This window comes from Rhinolophus sinicus, chromosome 17 (genome assembly GCF_057876585.1).
Source record: "Rhinolophus sinicus isolate RSI-liver-muscle chromosome 17, RSI-T2T, whole genome shotgun sequence".
NCBI lineage: Eukaryota > Metazoa > Chordata > Mammalia > Chiroptera > Rhinolophidae > Rhinolophus > Rhinolophus sinicus.
Window position 1 is genome coordinate 37,146,926 of NC_142517.1, and position 23,710 is coordinate 37,170,635.

The 23,710-nt window shown below is 36.4% G+C and overlaps 1 protein-coding gene across 1 annotated transcript in view; it reads left to right on the top strand.

The window, feature by feature from the left end:
- The first annotated feature begins 3,979 nt into the window (after window positions 1–3,979).
- Window positions 3,980–23,710, top strand: part of PRKCI (protein kinase C iota) — a 55,574-nt gene continuing 35,843 nt past the window's right edge. The window contains exons 1-2 of the mRNA XM_019735351.3: window positions 3,980–4,351; window positions 18,086–18,207. Coding sequence (XP_019590910.1) covers window positions 4,251–4,351; window positions 18,086–18,207 — 223 coding nt within the window. The 5' untranslated portion in view covers window positions 3,980–4,250. The remainder of the gene's footprint in view (window positions 4,352–18,085; window positions 18,208–23,710) is intronic.

The following is a 23,710-nucleotide window of genomic DNA, read 5'->3' on the forward strand; positions in this document are numbered from 1 at the left end:
GAATCTAAAACACAAAAACAAAACAAAACAAGCCAAACTCACAGATACAGAGAACAGATTGGTGGTTGCTAGAAGTGAAGGGTGGAGGGTGGAAGAAATGAGTAAAGGTGGTGAAAAGGTACAAACTTCCAGAGACAAGATTAGTCCTGGGGATGTAATGCACAGCATGATGATTAGAGCTCGTACTGTATTATATATTTGAAAGTGGCTAAGAGAGTAAATCTTTAAAGTGTTCATCACAAGAAAAAAAATTGTAACTGTGTAGTGATGGATGTTAACTGGACTTATTGTGGTGATCATTTTGCAAAATATATCGAATCATGTTGTACACCTGAAACTAATATTATGTGTCTTTTATATCTCAATTAAAAGAAGAAAGAAAAAAAAAGAAAGAAAGGAAAGAAATCCTCCAGGACATCCCCCTTAGGTTCTGTTTCAATTGATCTGGGATGCCCTCCCACTACCACCAAAATAGCTTATAAAAAGCTCCTCAGTGATTCCTATGTGTAGCCAGAGCTAAAAGCCACTAGTGTCTGTATTGATAGGTGAAATAAAATTCTAAAACTTCATGAAATTAACACACTTTTAAGTAATTATTTCTCAAACATTTCAGGATTCCCGGCATTTAGAATGCTCATTTAGAATAATAGAATGAAAAAGTTAAAAAAAATGAAATTAAGAAAACAATTCCACTTATAATAGCATCAAAAAGAATAAAATACTTAGGAATAATTTTAACAAAAGAAATGCAAAACATACTATGCAAACCACAAAGCATTGTTGAAAGAAATTAAAGATCTAAATAAAGGGAAAAGACATTATGTGTTCATGGCTTGGAAGGCTATATATACTGTTGATATGACAATATTCCACACGCTGCTCTACAGGTTCAACACAACCCCTATCAAAATCCCAACTGACTAGTTTGAAGAAATTGACAAATCGATCCTAAAATTTATATGGAAATGTAAGGGACCCAGAATAGTCAAAACGATCTTAAAAAAGACAAAGTTGCAAAACTCAAATTTCTCTGTTTAAAATTTACTACAAAACTACAGTAATGAAAACTGTGATTTTTGTATTATGGATAGCTATATAGATCAATGGACTAGAATTAAAGAGTTCAGAAATAAACTCTTACATTTTGGTCAATTGATTTTTGACAAGGGTGCAAGACAATTACATGGGGAAAGAAAAGGCTTTTCAACAAATGGTACTGGGATAACTGGATATCCATATGCAAAAAAATGAATCTGGACCACTTATATTACACACAACAATTAATTCAATATGGATCATAGACCTAAACATAAGAGTTTAAACTATAAAAGTCTTAGAAGAAAACTCATTGTAAAATCTTCATGACCTTCGTTTAGGCAAAGCCTTTTTAGACACGACACAGAAAGCATAAGCAACAACAACAAAATAGATACATCTGACTTCATCAAAATTAAAAACTATCGTGCTGCAGACGATACACTCAAGAAAATGGAAAAACAATGCACAGAATAGGTAATATTTGCAATCATCTAATAAGGGACTTATTTCCACAATATATAGAGAACTCTTACAACTCAATAAAAAGACACAGGGCACCCAACTTAAAAATGGCCAAAGGATTTAAATAGACATTTCTCCAAAGGAAATATACAAATGGACAATAAAACATGAAAAGATTCAACATCGTTAATCATTAAGGAAATGCAAATCAAAATCACAATGAGATACCACTTTCACAACCACTAGGGTGATTATAACAAAGAACACAGTCCATAACAAGTGTTGGTGAGGACGTAAAGAAATTGGAACCCTCATACAAGGCCAGTACAAATGTAAAATGGTGCGGCCACTTTGGAAAACAGTTTGGCATTCCCTTAGGATGTTAAACATAGAGCCACCGTATGACTCAGCAATTCTACTCTTACGTATATGCCCAAGAGAATTAAAAACATATTTCACACAAAAACTTATATATGAATGTTCATAGCATCGTTAATGTAGAATATTTATACAATGAAATATTATTTAGCCACATATGGGAATGCAGAACTGATATATGATACAACATGGATGAATCTCGAAAACATTAAGCTAAGTTAAAGAAGCCAGACACAAAAGTCCACACATTGTATGATTTCATTTATATGAAACGGCCAGAATAGAAAAATCCGTAGCGACAAAAAATACACTAGTGGTTACCAGAGGTTAAAGAGAATGGGGAGTTATTGCTAATGCATATATAGTTTCCTTTTGGGGAGATGGAAATGTTCTGGTATTAGATAGTGGAGATAATTGCATAACTTTGTGAATACAGTAAAAACTATTGAATTATATACTTTAAATGAATGAATTGTATGGTATGTGAATTATACCTCAATAATGCTGTTAAAAAATTATGGTCATGCTTTGCTTGATAATCACAACTAAAAGCTTTCATCATTCAGAAAAAGAAAACTTATTTATATGGTGGGATGAAGCAAACTATAAATATTTATAGATTCTTGTTGATGACAAAGTAAACAATAAGCCTTTTCTAAGAGAATGGTTACCTTCAAAGGATGCTATGAGGCCAATGATAAAGGATTTTTCAAACTGCTAAGGAATCAGTATCCAAAATAAAACGGTTTCATGCCTTACCTTTCTAAAATCTCACTTCCCATATAGCATAAATTTCCTTTTTTAGAGCATATAATGTTTCACATTTGTCACAAGCATACTAACTTTTCCATTAGTCCAATTAAAATTTCACAATCTCATTTTAGAAATAGTTTATATTCCATAGCTAACTGATTCATATTTAACACGCTGATGCACATCCCCAATTGCCAAAAACCCTGATACCAAGGGAGGACTTTTATTAAGAGCATATAATCCAAGTTTGTAGCAGTTGAATAACATTATACCAGGTTAACTGTCACAAATATCTCTGATGAGTCAATCCCATAAGCCTATTTTATCATAGTAAAGAAAGTTATTTCGTTGATTATTCCACCCTTTTAGCATGGGTTGGTACCAAGACTGACGCAGGGGCTGGATTCATGCTACCTCTAATTGCGGTGTGTGACGTAGCCAAGACCAGTGGAAAGGCAGGGACTACGCTACAAGGACAGATTCTTTATAATCGTTGGTTAGCCTGTGTCAACAGAAACAATGCTGATGGATGGATGGATGGATGGATGGATGGATGGATGGATGGATGGATGGATGGCCGCAGGCATAAATATTCATCGTACACTTGTTCCATGCAATGGCAACATACAAGGGCGCAGATATGGGGCCCACGGAGGAAGAAAAATCAGTCTTTCATCGCATCTTCTAGTTGAGTTTCCACCTTTATTACATTTGTTACATTATTTCATTGTTCCCATAAAAGAGTCTATGCTAAACAGGTAACCAAATTTTTATTCCCAAAAAAGGCACTGTATAATTGAGATGATTTATGCAATTGGAAGGGAGAATTCATCAGAGAACAAAGTCTAGATCGTGACGAAGCCCAGTCATTTCCAGTGACCTCAGATGCCCAAGCTGGATTCAGGATTTCCACCCCAACAGTTCCTGGGGCGCAAGCTGGAGACACTGTCAGAGAGAAGGCGGGGCGTTCTACACGTAAGGAACCTCAAGTCCCAGAATCCCCCGGGAACTCCAAATCCCAGAAACCCGCACAGCAAATCTAGCCGAATCCCAAATCGGCTGGCCGCGGACGCGACCAAGTTAGGAAACTGGGGTGAGATGCCGCAGCGCTTGTCCCCTACCATTTTCCCTATAGGGAGGGGGCTTTTTACCGAACTATAGTTACCCGAACCGTCGCATTCTCTCAGTCACAGATTCCACGAAAACCTCCCTCCCGGCGTATTTGATGTGATCATTAGCGTCTCCCATTCTCTCTCCCCCTTTTTCCTTGCCCTCCGTAAGAATGGTTCAGCCGGGCATTGAGGCTCCTTGAGTTGGATAGGTGGTAGTGCCCGCCCTCCCGCGGAATGTGGGCCTTGGGAGCGAGCGAGGTGGGAGGGCCGGAGGCAGGGAGGCGTGCTGGGCCCGGGCGGCTGTAGAGGCGGTGGCGGCTGTGGGCAGTGGGAGGAGCCGCGCGGTTCCGGCTGCCCGGGCGAGGCGACCCTTGGGTCGGCGCCGCGGGCGAGGAGAACAGGTAGGGGAGCGGACTGCCGCGGCTCTGGGAGAGGCTCGAGCGGCGGAGCCCCCCGGCGCGCCCCAGGCACCCTCGGCCTCCGGCGTTGAGGCGGGGGAGTAAGGAGATGCCGACCCAGAGAGACAGCACTACCATGTCTCACCCGATCGCAGGCGGCGGCAGCGGGGACCATTCTCACCAGGTCCGGGTGAAAGCTTACTACCGCGGGTGAGTGTCCGGGGGTCGGGGTAGGAGGGGAGGGGGAAGGCCAGCTGGACTTGGCCTGGCGGAGGGGTGGGTGAGGGAGAGATGTTGTGGAGGGTTGATCTGGGAGGGCGACTCTGAGGACTCGGGATGGGTGACCGAGTGGTCGGGGGAGGAGCATGGGGCGCTGGATCGGGGCACCCCCAAGGTGTGGTGCAGGGCACCCGGGAATCGCGTGGCTGAGTGTCCAGAGTAGAGTCCGAAGGAGGAGCCTTGAAATAGAGTAGGTCCACCTGGTGGGTTCGAGAGACTCGCCTACTAAGAAATTTACAAGGGTTTACGTCATTAGGTCTGGATGTATTTGGGGTTGTGAGAGTTGATTCCAAGTGGTGCCTCAGTTAACTTAAGTTGCTATGGGCTTAAACGAGAGGACTGCTTCAGTTTGCTGCCCTTTTAATTTCCAGCAGGCCTAAAGCCTTGGGTTCTCCAAGTCAGGTTTATCTTCATCACCTGTAAGAATTCACGAAGTGTATCTGGACTGTGGTCAATCTGCCAGTAAATTAGACGTAGGAGTTACTATTTAAGAGTGAAGTTGATGCGTTTTCAGGGATGTACCTTATGTACTTACGTTTCTCCAAGATTAGATGTGTACGTGTAAAGTAAAATTTTGTGAATACTTCTTTGTCATTGTGGCTTCAAGGATGGTCCCGTAGGGTGAGATAATGCAAGGTGAGAAGACGATGAGCCTAGGCAAAGCTTGAAAATCTGTGGTCTTTACTCATAGTATTTATTGTCTAAGTTATAACTCTTGTGGTTACCAGAAGTAATCCAGTCCTGAGATCATTATGTTCAATCATATTCCATAATCAGTGAAGTGAAGTGCCCCTCTTCCCTTGAATTCAGTTGTGGTTTGAAATTTCTTTGGGATAATTATATTTAGGAGCATTAGTAACAGTGAAATGCTATTGTGAGCCTAAAGGTTTGAAACTAAGGGTTAACAGAAAACCCAACAGCTTTGGCCTGTCTTAGTGCTTGTCGAAGCAGAAGTAAATTGCTTTAAAAAAAACTCAAGCACTAGGAGGTTGAAACTGCAATGCATACTTTTACATTCCTGAGAGTATCAGTGAAGATAGCAAACTTGCAAAATGCCTCTCTTTTTTATTTCAAAGAAAATATAAGCCCCTAAATGTCGTATTGATTTGATGTAAGGACATACTGGTTTAGTGTGTTTGCTCCATGAAACCTCTGACCTCTGTGTTAGCTTGACTGCATTCAGGAGTAGTTTACAGGAGATCTTTTGGACAGTATCAGTGATTTTGCTTAAATTGGTCAAGGAGGTCTTGATTTTAAAACAATACCAAGAAGTGTGTGTAGGTTTTTAAAAAGTTTGTAGTTGTCACAGAGCTGTTTTGATTAAGGGTGGTAAGCTATGAACTTGGCACTATGGGAAAAAAGTTTTCCTCCCTTTACCTTAACTTTTGTTTGATAGATGAGATATTTCACTTTAGAATATGTTCCATTTTATAAGGTTGACAGTCCATGAGTTGTTAGGTACAGAGAATGAAATACAGTACATGTTCTTTTTTTCTTAAGGTGTCTGATTATTGACAACTTAAAAACTAGATTAAAAATGAATATACGTGTACACACATGGTAGGAGAGTGCAAATTGTACAGAGGTATAAAATAAAAAGTGTTCCCCATCTCATCCTCCCAAACTCCAGAGGCAACTACTATTGACAGTTTATTTCTGGTTCTTCTGGAGGTTGTCTTTATTACTTTAAAAGTTATACTTCTGTTTTGTGATATGTCAACTTTAGATAGTATCTGTTGATACTCTGAAAGATGAGAAATTGGGTGCATACAGCCTTTTGCTTTTTCTCCTCCTAGTGTCTCTCAATTTTTGATTGTTAAGCTATTATTTTTAGTTTTCCAGTTTACCTTCATGATTTTAAGTAATATAAATTCTTGACTTATTAAATTTAGATAGTTTCCAGTGATTCCAACTATGAAAGGTGAAGAAACTAGTGCCTTTTTCTTTTGTTCCCATTTTTATTAGTTTGACAAATGTAAATAGGCCTAATTAGTAAATTAAAATCATTGTAAGTTTCTCCTTTGGAAAGAAATCAAAGCCTGGTATATTTCAGGAATGTATTATCATATTTTCTTGGCTCATTGCTCCAGTTATTTAAAAAGGAATGAGGAGATAATAATCCTTTTAGTGCGTGATTAAAATTTCTCCAAGACATTAAAGTTAACATTTTCTTTGTTTTTTAAAACCTATGAATTTTTGCTAAGGAATGAAAGAACCCCTTGCTCTGTAGTGCCTTTAATTCAATGAAAGCTTTCTAATAGTGCCTTCATTTCAGGCCTCACTTAAAGACAACATCAGCACTCTAAATTGTACCAATTTCTGTCCTCTGAAATTAGATCTGTTAAGATTATATGTTTATTAACAGTGGTCTAAACTGATGGTTACGATATGACACAGTCAGCTGCTCATTACTACAGATGAAACTAAAATGAGTCACCAGTGAGGATAGTGAATAAACAGGTTGGCTAACTAGAACACCTACCTGATTTTTAAAATAGAAAATCTTTCCTTTACATCAAGTAATGGAAGGACAATCTGCATTGGAAAAAGTTTCTTTTCGTTAGATCTTCTGAATAGCCATTATCAGAAAGCTTTCTCCTTATACCCTTCTAACAATATTTCTTTGCAGTGAATGTTGATCCTCGGAATAGCAGCACTTTTTAGTGAATAAATTGCCTTCTCCTTTCAAAGATGTGCATAAAGTTATATTTCTGTTAAATTTGTTTTTATTGCAAATGTGTCTCTCTAGGTATAGCAGACATTTAATTAGATTTTTTTCTAGTTTTTTAGTAAGAGGTTAATACTAGCACTGAGGATCTGATTTTCTTGGAGACCGTCTAAGAGTGTCCTTGTCACAGCCTGTACCCCTCTTTCCTCGCCACGGTAGCTTGTCAGTGAGCGACCTTCCTTCTTCAATCATTACCTAGTCGTGTTGGTTTGGAGGAAGAGAAACAAGTTTTGTTGGTTACTGATAGATTGCCATTGTGTGTGATTATCCTTATATAAAGTTGCTTAATATTATGGGATAGAATTTAACAGAGAAACGTCTCAACTACTCATTTCTTTACATTATAAGTGTATGGGAAATTTTGCAAAAAGCTTGTAAAAAATGCTTTTTAAGCCACTACTGTTGAACAATTATAGCAATCCAGAGGATTTTTTCTGTGCACATGTACAAATAAAAACATTGTTAACTCCTGCACATTTGGAATGTATAGCTGGTTCAGTGAAGAAATAGGCAGGATTTTTTTTTTTTTTTTTTTACTGTCAACAAGTCTTGGCAAGACTTGTTTTTAAAAGCATTGCAAAATAATTTTAGTGATATACTTTAGTAATGGTTCTAAGGAAATAAAAATAGTATATTGAGTGGAGAATTGGGGGAATGTTAGTTATTGGTGCTAGAGCTTCTGACACAGCACCTAACCACAGGGCACTGATCCATAGCGTTCGCGGAGAGAAAGGGCTTTGTGGCCTTGTGCTAAAAACCAAACCAAAACAGCCCTCTTAGAAATTTGAATGAGATAATATGAAGATAAATGGCTTGTTAACTGTGAGGACTGAAGCTGAAGAGTCGAGGGAGAGGCTGGTAAGGCCAGGACCGACCCTGTGCAGAGTGAAGGTCTGAGGATGCGGAGGAGAAAGAAGTAGCTAGCTCTCCACGGGAAAATTCTCCGCAGAGGTCCAGGATAGCTTTCAACTCCCAGCCGCTTTTTAAGATAACTTGAGTGTCCGTTTTTCTGTGGTTGACATGAGCCTAATTAAAACATGAATTTTTAAAATTTCAGTCTTGCTGAGGATATTGCATATTACTTAAGTGTGTTTAAACTCGGTTTAATAAATATTGTTGAACACCTACGACAGGCCATGCATTTGGTGCTGGGGTGGGTACAGAGGGTGTGGAGGTGGATTAATCCAAGGCTCTGCCCTTGAGGATCTAAGAGACTTGTAGGAGGAAAGACATGGAAGAGTTAATAAAGGTAGAGGTGTGTGTGCGTGCGTGCGTGCGTGCGTGCGTGTGTGTGTGTGTGTGTGTGTGTGTCAGTGGCACTGCAGGGATGGATACTGGGGAGAAGTCGGGGGTGAGGGGAGCCTTCCTAGAGGATGAAATGTCTGAGGCCTTTTAGAGGAGAAGTAGGTTTGTTGGTGGGGGTGATGTGGGGGGCGGGGCATGGTTCCAGGCATTACACCACTGTGTGTTCTGTTTGGGGAATTAAAATCAGTTTCGTTGTTTAGACCCATATGCATTCCTTATTAGTGCCTAAGTATGAAGTGGGCACTGATGGGAAGTGAGGTGTTAAGAAGGGTCACAGGTGCTAGTTTTTGAAGACTCTTGCTTCAGACTTTTTTCTTTGGTGAAGGTTTTCAGTAAGAGACAGACAGATTTTCGTTTCAGACAGATCGCTCTTGGAGCCAGTATGGCAATTGAATTGGTGATGGATGAGACTAATTTGGAGGCTTTGGAAGTAGTCCAGGTGAGAGATTATAAGGGGGATAGAAAAGAGGATATGGATTCAGTGGCAATGAATTACAGACCGATTTCCAATGGGAAGGGGTGTGGTCTGACAACTCATCGGTGTCTTGTTTGAGAAACTAGGGAATATAGAAGAAAGAGATGTGTAGGAGAAGGTACACATCTGGATTACCTGGAACAAATAACTGAATTTTGAGCTCAAGGTGCTTTGGGGACATCAAGGTGGAAATGTCCAGAATTAACTGAACAATCACTGTGTGCTGGCTCTGTATCCCAAGCACTGTACATGGCAGCTAACCTATGTAGGAATGTGGATGAGAAGGGTGATAGAAACAAAAATGCCATCAATGGGCTAATACAGATCACAGGGCAAGGGACTAAAGCTAAAAATTTAAAATACAGAAATACATAAAGTTGAAAGTTCCCCCTCCCTATAGCCTTTCACCCACACCTCCTAGGGGTAGCCACTGTTAATAGTTGGGGATATTCTACATCATATCAGTATATCTATCTATAAGTATAGATACGTGTATATACATACACACAGACAGACCATTTTATTTTTCCAATAAATGAGTTCATAATTTTACACGTTTCTGCAACTTGAATTTTTTCATTTATGGTCATCTTTGTCATCATGTCAGGATAGACAGATAGATAAATGGATAGATACATACATAAAGATAGAGTGATCTACCTTTTTCTTTATAATTGGTACATAGTGTTCTACAGTATTGTTATATAATGCATTTAACCTTTTTTTCTGGTTTGAACACATAAAGTTGCTTTCATTAAATCAGTCTTTCAAATCATGTTGAAGGAACAGCCTTATATTTAATATATATTCTTGCAAACATGGTCAAAGATATGTGTTTTAAAACTTGATGTTATCCTCCAAAAGCTTATGAATTTGCATTCTCAACAACTCTATGGATGAAGCTTTCCTTATGCTCCTGTTGCATGTTATCAGTCTTCTAAATTATTGCCTACTTACTAATACTACTTACTAATAAGATTGGCAAAAAACGCTAACTTTTTTTTACAAGTATCTTTTTATACATTATTGATCATTTGTGTTGCTTTTGTGGGTTGTCTATTCATGTCTTTTGCCCATTTTTCTCTTCGATTCTTTTTTTTATATATGTTTGTTTGAAGAGACATTGATATTTTGTTTAAAAAGTTGCCTGCATTTCTGTAACTTGTTACTTGTCTGGAGTTTTTCATTTTTATTTAATCACATCTGTCCTTTTCTGGGTTTGTTCTCTTAGGTAGACGTGTTTCTCATCTAAAAATGCTCTATTTTTTCTGTTATTAATTGTGCAGCTTTTAAAATGATCTTTTCAATAAATCTGGCATTTGGGGGATTAGTTATTTGTGGGGTACTGATACACCTTAATTTTTTTCAAAATGTATTCTACCGATACCAGTATTGAATAGGTTGAAAAAATTTTGTTACATACTGAACTCAGATGTGCATAAGTACTTTCTATTCTTTTTCTGTTGCTTTGTGGAGAGAAATCTACTTTTACATCTACCATCATTGGTTTAATTATTGTAATACTGTAGTTAATTTTGATATATGTTGCAGAAAGGCCCATTTCATTAATTCTCTATTTCCAGTTTTTCTTGGCTATTCTTGTATATTTTCTCTTACAGATGAATTTTTAAAGGTTTTTATAGGTTCCAAAGGAAAATAAATCGTATTGGCATTTTGATTTAGAATTGCATTGAATTTATAGATTAATTTGAAAACTGATAGTTTTATAATATTGAGCCTTGCCTTACAAGTGTGTGGTATAATACCTACTTACTAATTTCTTTCATGTTTTTCAGTAAGGTTCCTGTCTCATAGGTCTTACACATTTCCTGTTAAGTTTATTCTAAGATATTTCATAATTATGTTGCTTTTATAAATGGGATCTTTTATTCTTGTAGGCTTATTATATACCATCTATTTTTGTATGTTTAAGTTGAATTGGTCACCTTTTTAGTTCTAATAACTTCTTAGTTAACTGTCCTAGAATTTATAGGTAGATAAAGACATCTTCAAATAGTAGTTTTGCCTCTTCTTTTTTATGTAGCTCATTTATTTTTCTTATCTTAACCATTTGGCTAAGTTTTGCAGGCAGTGTTATATTTTAGCAGTGATCAGTTATTTAATGAAATATGATCAATACTTAGAAAAATTTCATAAATTATCTTCAAAGATACCCAGTCTTCTGTCTCCCTTTGAAGTATGTTAAAGAGCATAGAAATGAACTTTTATAATGTACCCACATATTCCAAGAACTGTAATAAGTGTTTGGCACTTATTTTTATTTAATCTTCACAATAGTATTCAGAGGTAGATATCATTATCTCCATTTTATGGATGATAACATTGGGGTTTAGTAAGCCACAATACAAGGCTGAGTCTTACCCTTCAGAGAAATTTTTCTTTTCCTTTTTACTATATTGAAGCGGCTTTTTAAGATTACTTTTTGGTTTATTGTCATTCATTTTTCATTTATTCTTTTTGAGTCAATTTTCTGTCTTCTTGATAGAGAAGATTAAAAAATGGAAGTTGCTCTATTATTTTTTATAATTAACATTTAATTTAATGGGTGATACTTTAAGAATGTATGAATATTCTACTCTTCCAAAACCTTTCACCCAATAGTTTTTACCATCGATGGATAATCCTGCCTAAATCTACTATATTGGTGATAATAAATAGAATTATTTTTTCTGATTATACATTTAATTTAGAAGACAAGGTTATGTTGAGATAGCAGAAGGGCTGAATGTGATTCTTTTTCAGGTTTATTTCTAAAAGCAATTAGCCCTAAAGAAAAACTTTAGATTCTGTATTTTAGAACATAGTAACATAATGAATGCTTGAAGCAGTTTATCTTCTGAAATCCAACAGCAAAATTAAAAATGCTTTTTCCCCCTTTTTAAAAAATAAAATCCAGCTAAAACTATATCTAAATTTGTCATTTTGGGAATCTTTGTGGTGAAGCCAACTATAGTCTGTTGAAGACCAGTGGTAAGGTAATTTATGCTAACAGTGAAGTTAAAACCAGAAAAAAAATCTTTCTTGCGTAACTTGTTGTATACCTTTTAAATGTAATATCTTTATTTTGCAGCTCATTTTTAGCTCTGGTACTATAATAAGGATCTGGTGATTGTGTAGTGTGTGAACATGATATTTTCCCAATTACTTAGAGAAGTGTTTATATAAAACTCCCTTAAATGTTTTAGTTCCTGGAACTTAAGGAGTGGCAGTTGATAAAGCATGACTCCTTCATTGAGTCTCTTTAGGAAGAATGCACTTAACGTTGTTTAAGGATTACACAGATGTTTAAAAAATATTTATATGTTCTGATAAATATTTTTAACTCTTGAAAAATAAGATTTCTGAAAAATCCCTGTTGTTTCTAGACATGCTTACATATGCGTTAATTGTAACTCCATGCAAACCTTAATAAGGAAGTTATAGTTTGAGGGTGTCTGATCATACTAATTTTTTTCCCCTTGCACTCAAAATTGATAATGTCACATTTGTTCTTTGCCAGAGAAAGTCTGTGGGAGCCTTTTGTTTCTTCTAATTCTAAAATACATTCCTCCCAACCCTTACCCCCTCGTACTAGTAACCTCGAGGGTATTTTGAAAGAAAAATTGATTTAAGATAAGCAGTTTCCCTTAATGTCATTAGAAGAAAAGAACAGTTTTCTGTTTTTATTTTTTAGTAAAAAACTTTAAATATTGAAAACAATTTTATTTATAGAAGTCATTCAAAATTTGTTTCGTATTTTATTAGAGAGTAAATTTTATAATCATAACCTTTACATGGCAGGAATGTTAATAATCTATGCCATTCAGAAGGATCCAAGTACAGAGTACACCTTTCCGTCTGTAATCTTACTCCAATCCCCAGTCTACCACCCAGAGTTAACTACTTTTAAAGTTTTGTTTTGTTTTGATCAAGATGAAAGATGAGAAGTTTAGCACTTCTTCATTGCCTCCTCTCCTATTTTTACTTCTCTTGTGGTTAAACATATAATTTCAATGATATACCTTCTCCTGCTTTTCTTTTTCTTTGTAATTGTGGTAGAAACAAAACTATTAAATTTAGTTACCATCCTAACCATTTTAAAGTGTACACTTCAGTAGTGTTAACTGCATTCATATTGTTGTGCAACGAATCTCCAGAACTTTGCATTTTGCAAAACTGAAACTCTATACCTATTGAACAACTCCCCATTACCCTCCCCCCAACAACACCTGGCAACTACTGTTCTACTTTCTGTTTCTATGAATTTGACTACTCTGGATACCTTATATAAGTGGAATCACATTGTATTATATTTGTCTTTTTTGACTGGCCTTTTTCACTTAGCATGTCTTTAAGATTCATTTCATGTTGTAGCATGTGTCAGAATTTCCTTTTTAAAGTTGAATAATCCTTTGTGTTTATATATCACATTTGTTTATCCATTTGTCTTTGATGGACACTTGGGTCGCTTTCACCTTTTGGTTATTGTGAATAATGCTGCCATGAACATCGGTGTCCAAATATCCATTGGAGTCTTTGCTTTCAGTTCTGTTGGATATATACCCAGAAGTGGACTGGCTGGATCATACGGAAATCCTGTTTTTACATTCCCACCAACAGAGCACAAGGCTCCTGTTTCTCCACCTCATTGTTAACATTTGTTATTCTGGTTTTTTTTTATAGTAGCCATCCTAATGGGTATTAGGTGATATTTCATTATGATCTTGATTTACGGTTTCCTAATGATTACGGATGTTGAACATCTTTTCCTAAGCTTGTTGGCCATTTGTATATCATCTTTGGAGAAATGTCTGTTCAAGTCCTTTGCCCATTTTTTACTTGGGTTATTTGTTTTTTTCTTGTTCCCTGCTTTAATTTTAAAATTAATTAATTTTCGATAGAGCATTAACTCTTCACTAGGAAAAGAAACATTTTTGAATTTACACTTCCTTTCATTTTCTCCACATCTTGATTTTTTCCTTAGTAATTTCTATATTGTAAAGGTTTATAACATTCTATTCTTTAACTCGTAATTTTTTCTTTAAAGCGATTTAAAAAGGCATTTATATTGAATGCTTATGTTAAGTGTCAATGCACTTGACGAGCCAAGTGGTCTAATTAGATACTTGGAGAAGGAAAAGTAATCTTGGGTTAATTAAACGTCTCTTTTTAAAAGGTTCCTCTTAACTTTTTTTTTGTTTGGGGCTGGTATGTTTCTTGGGTCAATTTTAACCCATCTGTTTTCAATCATCTAAGACTTTCTTATACTTTCTGGTCTGATGCTGGTACCTTTTTTGTTTTCTAAGACTTCAATAATTTGTCATTATCAAATGCCCTTAGGATGAAAGGATATAGACGTGCATTCCTTAAACCAGAAGCATCTGTGTGTTACTTTTAGAAGGTTGGATTATTTTTATCTCTCTAATGAGGTTTCACTTCTATTTACAGTGTTATATGAATATATAATGTTTAAAAAAATTTTTAAGCACATATAGAGTATATATGCTAGACACTATTCTAAGTGTTATAAATATTAATTCACCTAATCCATTAAATCCTTGTAATACCACATGAGATATTATTATTCCTAATTTATAGATGAGGAAATTGAGCCACGCAGAAGTTAAGTAACTCACCTAAGGTTACATAGCTGGTAAGTGATAGAGCCAGTATTCAAACCCAAGCTTCCCAGCTTTAACTGTCATGGTCTTAACCATTATACTGTGGCTGCCTCTTACGTGCCATTCCTCCTTTCTGGAATGCTTGTTATTTTTCACATTTCCCAAGCTGTCATTAGAGTCCAACATGTGACACCTCCATTCACCTAATTTACTCACAGAATGTGCACTCTGGGCCAGATACTGCTTCAGCTATTGGTGATACAGCAATGAGCAAAATAAAGTGCCTCTTCTCATGGATTTTACACTTAGTCCGGGGAGACAGACTTAAAATATGTGTAATTTATATATCCTGGCAATGTATTTTCTCTAAACAAATAAACAAAAAAATTAACTAGCTTCATGTACTATAATGTAGACTAATTTAGTCTCTAAAATAAGGATTACATTTATATATCATTAGCCAATCTCTTAAAAGGGAGATTGACTGTTTGTGTCATTATGCTTTTTTTGTCAAAAAATATCATCTGATAATAGCTATGCATTGTGTGGACACTGCTGTGGAAAGTGGTATCTCAGATTAGGTTTATTCAGGAGTGCTGGATGGACAGCTGTGGAAGGGAAGGGAAAGGAAATGAAAGGAAGGGAGCAAGCTTAGGGAGGAAAACATCAAGATGCCCTGAAGTCTTAACAGAAACCTCAGTGGACCCTCCAGGGAGTTCTGAAGATGAGTTGACACTTCAGAGCTTTCCAGAGTCACATCTAGGACCTTTATACCCCCACATTGAATCACTCATTGGTTGTGAGCAGCTCTAGGAAGGGGGTGTGACCATACTGAGGAATCGAATCTCTGAAGGAGGCTGACAACTGGAGATTGTCTGCTGGTACTGCTCCCGTCAGTTGGTATAATAAATACTTCATTGCTAATGGGGGGGTTTGGGGGTCGGGGGAGAGGGAGAATGTCAGATTACAGCGCCCACCACTGGAGTCATTAGATTTGGATTTGAATTCATATTCTATTTTCCAATTGTGAGACTGGGGCAGATATTCCAGAGGTAAAAGTGTTTCACTTTTTAAATCTGTGAAATAGGATTAGTATATCTAGTTTGATGGTTCATTTGAAGATCATGTAAGATGAAGTTTGTTTAAATACCTGGAGCATAGTAAGTATTCCATAAATGTTTACAGACAAAGGAAATATAAATAGTGATATTTTCTTGTCAAAAGTGCATTTTCTGGAAGATTGGTTTTTCCTGGAAAGTGTTTCTTCTACATTCAATTAAATATTTGAGTCCCAATTATGTTAATAGTTATATGAATATATTAAAAGGCCAAGAATTTTTGTCTTCCAGTTGTTTACAACTTAGTTGAGGATGCGTTATCAGTATATAATTAGTTGAATAACAAAAGATGAAACATAACATACATGTTGAACAGGTTTAGAAGTATAGACCATTGGATTTGTGTGATTGAAAAAGGTTTAACGGAAGTTGGTGTTGAAGTGCCTGTTAAAGATTGATCCCCACCTTCATAAATGGAGCCTTAAACTAAGGCAACATCAGGATTAAAGCTTGGATCATCAAGGTCTTATGTGTGGGGGTAAACCAGCTATCTGTAGTGGACTATTTGTGTTGGGAATGGTAGGATGAAGTTGAGAAGAGCAATTACAACCAGATTATCAAGAGTCTTAAATACCACACAGAGAGCTGGAATTACAGATTTAGGAGACCCCTACATAGTGATAATAGTTAAAACATTGGATGTGAAATAGGTTTCAGAGAGAAAGTGTGAGAGACAGAGAATGAATATGAGAGCCAGTGTAAAGAATGTCTTGTAATTGAAGACAAAGGGAGACTTAAGTGTTCAGAATAGTAGGAAGAGAACCAGGGAAACATACTGTTACAAAAGCCAGGCAAGAGGGTTATAAGAGGAAGGGGCAGAAAGGGATGAGATGCTTAGGAAGAGAATGCTTATCAAGAAAAGGTCATTCAATTTTTATGCTTGACTCTCCGCAAACCTCAATAGCTCCTAAGACTGCAGTTTTAACTCTTTTTACAGGTGGCTAAAATTTTAAATTTCTTATTTACTGCTCTACGTTCCAACACCCATGTTTGTTCCTAACAATGTCATTTCCTTCCTTTCATCAACATTTACTGAGTACCTATTCTGTACTAGGCACTGCGTTTGGCCACTAGGAATATAATGAACAAGACAAAATCCCTACTTTCACTGAGCTTACGTTCTAGCAGCGGTAGGTGGTGGGCTATAAACACTGGTTTATCTGCCGAGTGGTAGAACAGATAGGTCAGAGAGGTAGCCAGGGCCAGTTCACACAGGGCCTTATAGACTGCTAGGCACTTCGGATTTTACTCTACATGAGAGGCAAAGGTTGAAAAGGGTAAAACAGGAAAGACATGAACAACATCGGTTTTGTAAAACCTTTAGAGCAGGGGTGTCCAAACTGCGGCCCGCGGGCCAACTGCGGCCCGTGATCCATTGTTAATTGGCCCACAGCAAATTCCAAAAATACATTTAGTTTACTTAAATAAACCAGGTGAGGCAATACGTACTTCACCTCGAGTGAGTGGCCTGGCTGTTTGTGTATTTTACCGCATATGGCCCTTGGTGAAAACCGTTGAAAAAAGTTTGGACACCCCTGCTTTAGAGTCTAACACATAAAGATCATTATAAAGTGTTTGTTAAATTAGATTCATCTGTTTATTTGACCTACTTTTGGAAGGATGGCTGTGGCAAGCTACTGTGTGATTAGATCATAGGGAGCCTTCTCATAGCTCCTTGGAGGAAACCCCAGGCTTCCGCTCTAAAACATTTCGTCGCAATTTTAAGTTTTATAGTGAATAGCTCCTAGGTGGACTTGTTTAAATACAGTTGCTTACACATTTATGTCTATTCCTGTGTTTTGGGGGTTATCTACCTCAAAGTATGAATCATTTTAAAAGCAGTTTTGGTAAATGTGAATTCTTTTTGGAAAAGGTGAAAATGAAGGTGTGAGATCTAAAAAGCATCCCATACAAAGAATGGTTGACAGTCTTATGGGTGGTTAATCTGTGGAAGTTAGGGCTGGTGAAGAGGGCATGGCAAATCTTTGTCAAATTGTTGAAGGCCCATCTCTTGGACAAAAGGGTAGATTTTTTGTGGAGGGGAGACCTGGGACTAGTGATTAGAAGAGTTTTCCATTAAATATAAGGCAGAAGCTTATCAATAATAGAGCTATTCATCTGTGGAGTCAATGCTTTACAAAAGAGTCATCTTCTGATAACTAATACTGAAGCAAAGGTGGCACTACCATCAGAGCACAGGGTGGACTTCTTGAGTGAGGAGGGGGGATTGAATTAAGGTTTCTCACAAATCCACTATTTTTTAAAAACTTAACGTGGATTTTTTTTGACACTGGAAGCAACACGTGTTGCTGCACACACAAAGTAGCTGAAGTCCATCAAATTGTCAGGCATTCAGTCATGTGTAGAGCATTATTAGTTTTAGTCATTGTCAAACTTACAATTCCCTTTCTTTTTCAGGGATATCATGATAACACATTTTGAACCGTCAATCTCCTTTGAGGGCCTTTGCAATGAGGTTCGAGACATGTGTTCTTTTGACAATGAACAGCTTTTCACCATGAAATGGATAGATGAAGAAGGTGAGTGGTAAAGAGTGGACTGCTGTGTAAGTGTTCAATTTAAGATACTATTTTGTCATTTGTTTTTAAAATTTAATAAAAATCCTAATTAAGAGAGGAAAGGTATATTAGAAACTTGATGCCATTCTTATTTTTCTTCAAGTATTTAAATTGAAAGAGTACAATCTTTGTTTCGCCCTTTCTACCCTAAAACAGAGTGAAATTAACATGACTTTTTCCCCAGCACTAGTAACCATCTCATTTTTTAAAGATATTTTTTAAAGTTTCTCTAAAGTAACCTATGTTCACTATTTTGGGGGCAAAAAGTAGTACAGAACTTAAAAAGAAGTCTTTTGTTTGCTCTTTCTCTTCTCTTTCACCAATCCCAGTCATAAGAGGAAACCACTGGTAACAGCTTATATAGTCTAGATATTTTCAATACATATACAAACATTCTTACTTCCAATGTTATTTATGACAAGCACAGAAAAGAATTATATACAAACTGTTAAGCAATATATTCCTTTTACATTGTATATTGGACATTTTTTCATTTCAGGGTGTATCAATTTGCATCATTACCTTTTTTTAACACTGCATAGTATTCCATAGTGTAGATATTTCATGATTGATTGATTGATTTATGTAATCCCTTATTGATGTACATTTGGATTATCTCCAGTTTTTCACTACTATGAGCAGAATATAATGAACATTTTTATATGTAATCTTGTGCTATTGTACGGGACTCTGTTGAGCAAATTCACAGAACGTGCACATCATTAATTTGGTAGCTAGTGACAATTTGCTGTCAAAAAAAGCTAAACCAACTTATGGTACAACTACATTGAATGAGACCATCTCTTCACTTTTGCCCTCACCATCCTCAGGGGTTACGAGTCCTTGACACTTTTTGAAATCTAATGAGTGAAATGCTAGCTTGGTATTTTTTATATTTTGTATCATTTAAGAAAAAGACTGCGTATCTTTATTTATTCAACCACTTTTTGACCTATCACCAGGTTAGTTTACATATTTTTAATTATAAATGGTGTAGGTGTCTCACATTATGTCGTTAGCCTGAAAATGAGGCCATTAAAGCTAAGTGCATAAAACATAGTTGGCATCAGTAACTGCAGCTCATCATGAACTGGTGTTGTTTTCCTTTTAATCCTGTTTTGATCATTTCATGCTATTTATTTGCCATTTAAGGTTTTTGCAATCAGTGGTATTCCAACTAGAGTGCACATAGGAGTCACTAGATAATTCATTTTATTAAAAGAAATTGGTTTAGAGACATTCCACTAACAAATGTTATAGTACTGTTGTACTTTGTATTATCTTTGCCTGGAGAGTCCTGTTCCCAGAGTGTCACATGGCTGTCTCTTTCTTGTCATTCAGGTGTTAACTGAAACGTCACGTCCTCCAAAGCTTCCACCCCATTCACTTTGTATCTTACTTGCCCGGTAGAATGTAAGCTCCTTGAGAGCAGAGGTCTTGTCTTTCACCAGGGACCTCCAGTGCTTGAAGCAGTAATACTCAATACTAGTATGCACAAAAAGACTGAATTGTACAGAAGGCTAGTAGCAAGCCTTTCCACGTGTAGTTTTTATTTTATGTCTGTTATTGAAGATTTAAGTATTGGCAGTTGTGTTTTATTCTGTTTTTTCTTAACAATAGCATATTTTAATTAACGATTCACATAATAAATTAAATTAATTATCTGATGAAACAGTCATATCTTTTTATAATGTAATTCGTAGTTCTTTCCCTTTAAATAGCTATTAAGTGTCCTAATTTTCTCGGCGAAAACAAAACTGTAGCCTTTGCCTCATTTAAGTAAAATGTTAAACTTTCCATTAAAGTCTGTTGATTCCCATGTGATCCTTCTTACCTTGGTTAATTCTGATACCAGTCTTTTCTTAAATTTAGACACCAGTAATTATTTTTAAGTTCCTTACAATTATTTTTTTCAGTTGTAATTTTGTCACCTTTATTTTTAGCCATATAGACATTAAGGCATGCTTATCTGGAGAAAAAATTTTCTCTAGAATCGGAAGACAACTATAATTTCAATTCTCTGGTTTATGAGAAACACTATTCTAGAAGCTAAACATGTAATTGTGGGATTTTTATATTAAAGCAAATAAGGATCATAAGCTTACTTCATTCCTTTAAACAGATTTCTTGACCACCGCCCTTTTTCTTGTGTTCAAAACCAGTTCTACTGATTTATTTTGATGTACATGTGGAAAAACTGGTTTGCTTAATGTAACTAAAGATTTTAGAATGAATAGTAATTTTGTAGCAATCATATTCCCCTATTTACAACCTAATAGTAGTTTCTGAAATTTCTGTTTTACAAATTTCTAATTTTTTCGGGGTCTGATTACCTGGTTTAGATTTAACCATGTTCCTTTTCTGTCATTTCTCACTCTTCTACTATAAAGTAGCCTTTGGATCTTTTGTTTCTTATTAAAGTTTTTATTAAGAATAGTACATGGTTTTTACAAAAATAATTGATTTTATTTGAAAGAAAAAATATCTCTGGGAATCCTCAGATCCCCAGAAATAGCTGCTATAAACAAACTGATGATGTCTTTTTCTATACAACTAGAAGGACAGGGTAACAGTTTTTTTCTTAAAAATAGATTGATGTTGTACAGGCTGTTATTTAATCTGCTTTTTCACTTAACGTCTTGTGGACATTTTTCTACATCAGTGTATGTAGATTTGTCTTGTTCCTTTTATATGTTTCGTGGTGTCATGTAAAATGGTTGTACCCTAATTTATTTAACAAATTCTCTTTTGATGGATATTTGGATTATTTGCAGTTTATCAGAAATATTGATGCAGAGAATACCTTTGTGTGTGTATTTTTTTGGCCATCTGTGCTGTATTATCTGGAAGGTAAATTCCCTGAAATGAAATGTATCTGATGATAGGTGGTACTACATTGACCTCCAAGAATATTGTATCTTTTGTTATATTTTCACCAATAGCACATGTGAATTAATTTTTTTTTACACTCTGTAAAAGTCTGAGAGAAAACATTGAAAGTGTATGTAATTTGCAGATAGTGGGAGAAGGTGTTATTTAGATATAGTTCTTTAATTCATGTCCTGTTGGTTTCAATAAGTGAGATTCATGGAAATTTAAGGTGACCATAAGCATTCTTTGACATAAAGAGTATGGAGTGTTTCTGAATTCTGGGAGGTTAAACTCCTTCCTGACTTGCGTTATAAAATCTTATATGTTATAGGGGGGCAAATTGAGTCCCAATATGTGACAAAGCCATACGTAGGATGGTAAGAAACATACTTCTCTTGTGTGGTCTTTTCCAAAGATCTGTAGTCTGATGTAATTTTAGTTGGTGTGTTAAGAACTAAAATAGCCAATCATTCTTCATACTTTTTCTTTATCCCCCCAACACTATGTACTAACCATGGTAATCATGTCAGAAAAAACAGAAGGGGAAAACTTTTTGACTGAATGTATGTGTATTCAGCATTATTTCAGTTGCTTAGATAGCAGCATTATGGCTCCAAACCTGAAAATTTAAAAATGAAAATCAACATCAATAAGAAAAAAAAAATCTAAGTACCTTTGAGCAGTTCTCATTTTATAACTGGTATTTTTCTTCTGCTTGGAGAACTTCCTTTAACATGTCTTGTGGTGGAGGTTTGCTGGTGATGATTTCTTTCAGCTTTTTCATGTCTTTATTTCACCTTTTTTTAAAAATGGCTTTATTGAGGTATAATTGACATACAACAAATGATACATATTAAAAGTATACACTTTGATGAGTTTTGACAACTAGGGAAGCATCTCCACAAGCAAGATAGAGAACATATCCGTTACTTCCAAAGTTTCCTTGTGCTTTGTAATTCCCTCCATCCCAGGCAACTACTGATTTGCTGTCACTGTAGATTAGTTTGCCTTTTCTAGAGTTTTATAGGAATGGAATCATATAGCATGTTCTCTTTCTCTCTCTCTCTCTGTTTGGTCTTGCTTTTATTCATCATAATTATTGATATATGGGTCGTGTGTATTGGTTTATTTCTTTTTATTGTTGAGTGGTATTTCATTGTGGATATACCACAGTTTGTTAATCATTTATCTGTCGATGGACACTGAGGTTGTTTCCAGTTTGGGGCTATTACAAATAAAAGTGCTGTGGTATTCACGTACAAGTCTTTGTATGGATATATGTATAAGGGGTGCCATTTCAGGGGTGCCAAAGGTATACACATTTTAAGAGATGTTGTCTTAAAATGTGTATTCATTTTTTTGTCACCCTCTGTATTATAGAAGTAGAATATATAGCATATGCTTGGGGTTTTTTAAAATATAAAATAGGAAAAGAAAAATTTGGAAAAGATGAGGTGGGGTGCAACACCCAAGGCACATTCTCAGGCAGATGGTTTTTAGGAAGGAGTTTATATGTAAGTTAAGGATCTGGAAATTGATACTTTTGAAAAACTCTCCATATGTGGTAGTCCCTGGAAAGTCTTTCTGCACTCCCAGACACAGAGTACCCCATGTAGAAGACAACTGATTTAGAGAAGTCCCCAAGCACTTCTCTGAGTTCTGACCTCTGCCCTTCCGCTGTGCTGCAGACATTCTGCCTAGTCATTCCTGGCCACTACTGTTTATACACCAGGCTGTGTAGATGCCTGAGAGGCAACAGGATCAGACTGGGGCCCACCTGGGAGAAACACCTTGCAGTGGTGTGGTGGGGTGGGTTGAGAGGTGAGGCAAGAGCCGCCATAGGAGCCTGATGGGACACCAGGGCTCCCAGGTTCCAGCTTACGCTCAGGTTTCTGGGAAGGTCCTCACTGGCCTGACTATCTCCCAATGACTATATCTGCATTGTATCCCTTCCCTCTCTAAGAGGCAACTATCGTCATAGGGTAAGTTTATAATCCAAACTATTCTCTCACTCCCATGCTTCCATCCCCAGCCAACCACTGATCTGCTTTCTGTCATTATTCCATGTGTTTAAATGACAACGTGTGGTGTTTTTATGTGCTTTTAAATTCATATAACTGGCATTATTCACATAATTCTGAAAGTTCCTTTTTTTCACTGGGGATTATGTCTTGAGTTCTATTCATGTGGAATAAGAACTACTATACTCCCTTTAATATTTTTTTGTTGTGGTGGTAACATGCTTACGAGGAAGTAGAATCATGCTCATACGGTATTTGCCCTTTTGTGACTGGCTTATTTCTTTTAGCATAATGGCTTTAAGGGCCATCCACGTTGTAGCATGTATCAGAATTTACTTTTGAAGGCTGAATAATACTCCTTTGTGTGTAGATACTGCATTTTGTTTATCCATTTATCTGTCGATGGATGCTTGGGTTGCTTCTATGTTTTGGCTATTGTGAATAATGGTGCCATGAACAGGGGTGTACAAATATCTGTTGGAATCTCTGCTTTCAATTCTTTTGGATATATATGCAGAAGTGGACTTGCTGATCATATAGAAATTCTATTTTTACATTCCCACCAACAGTGC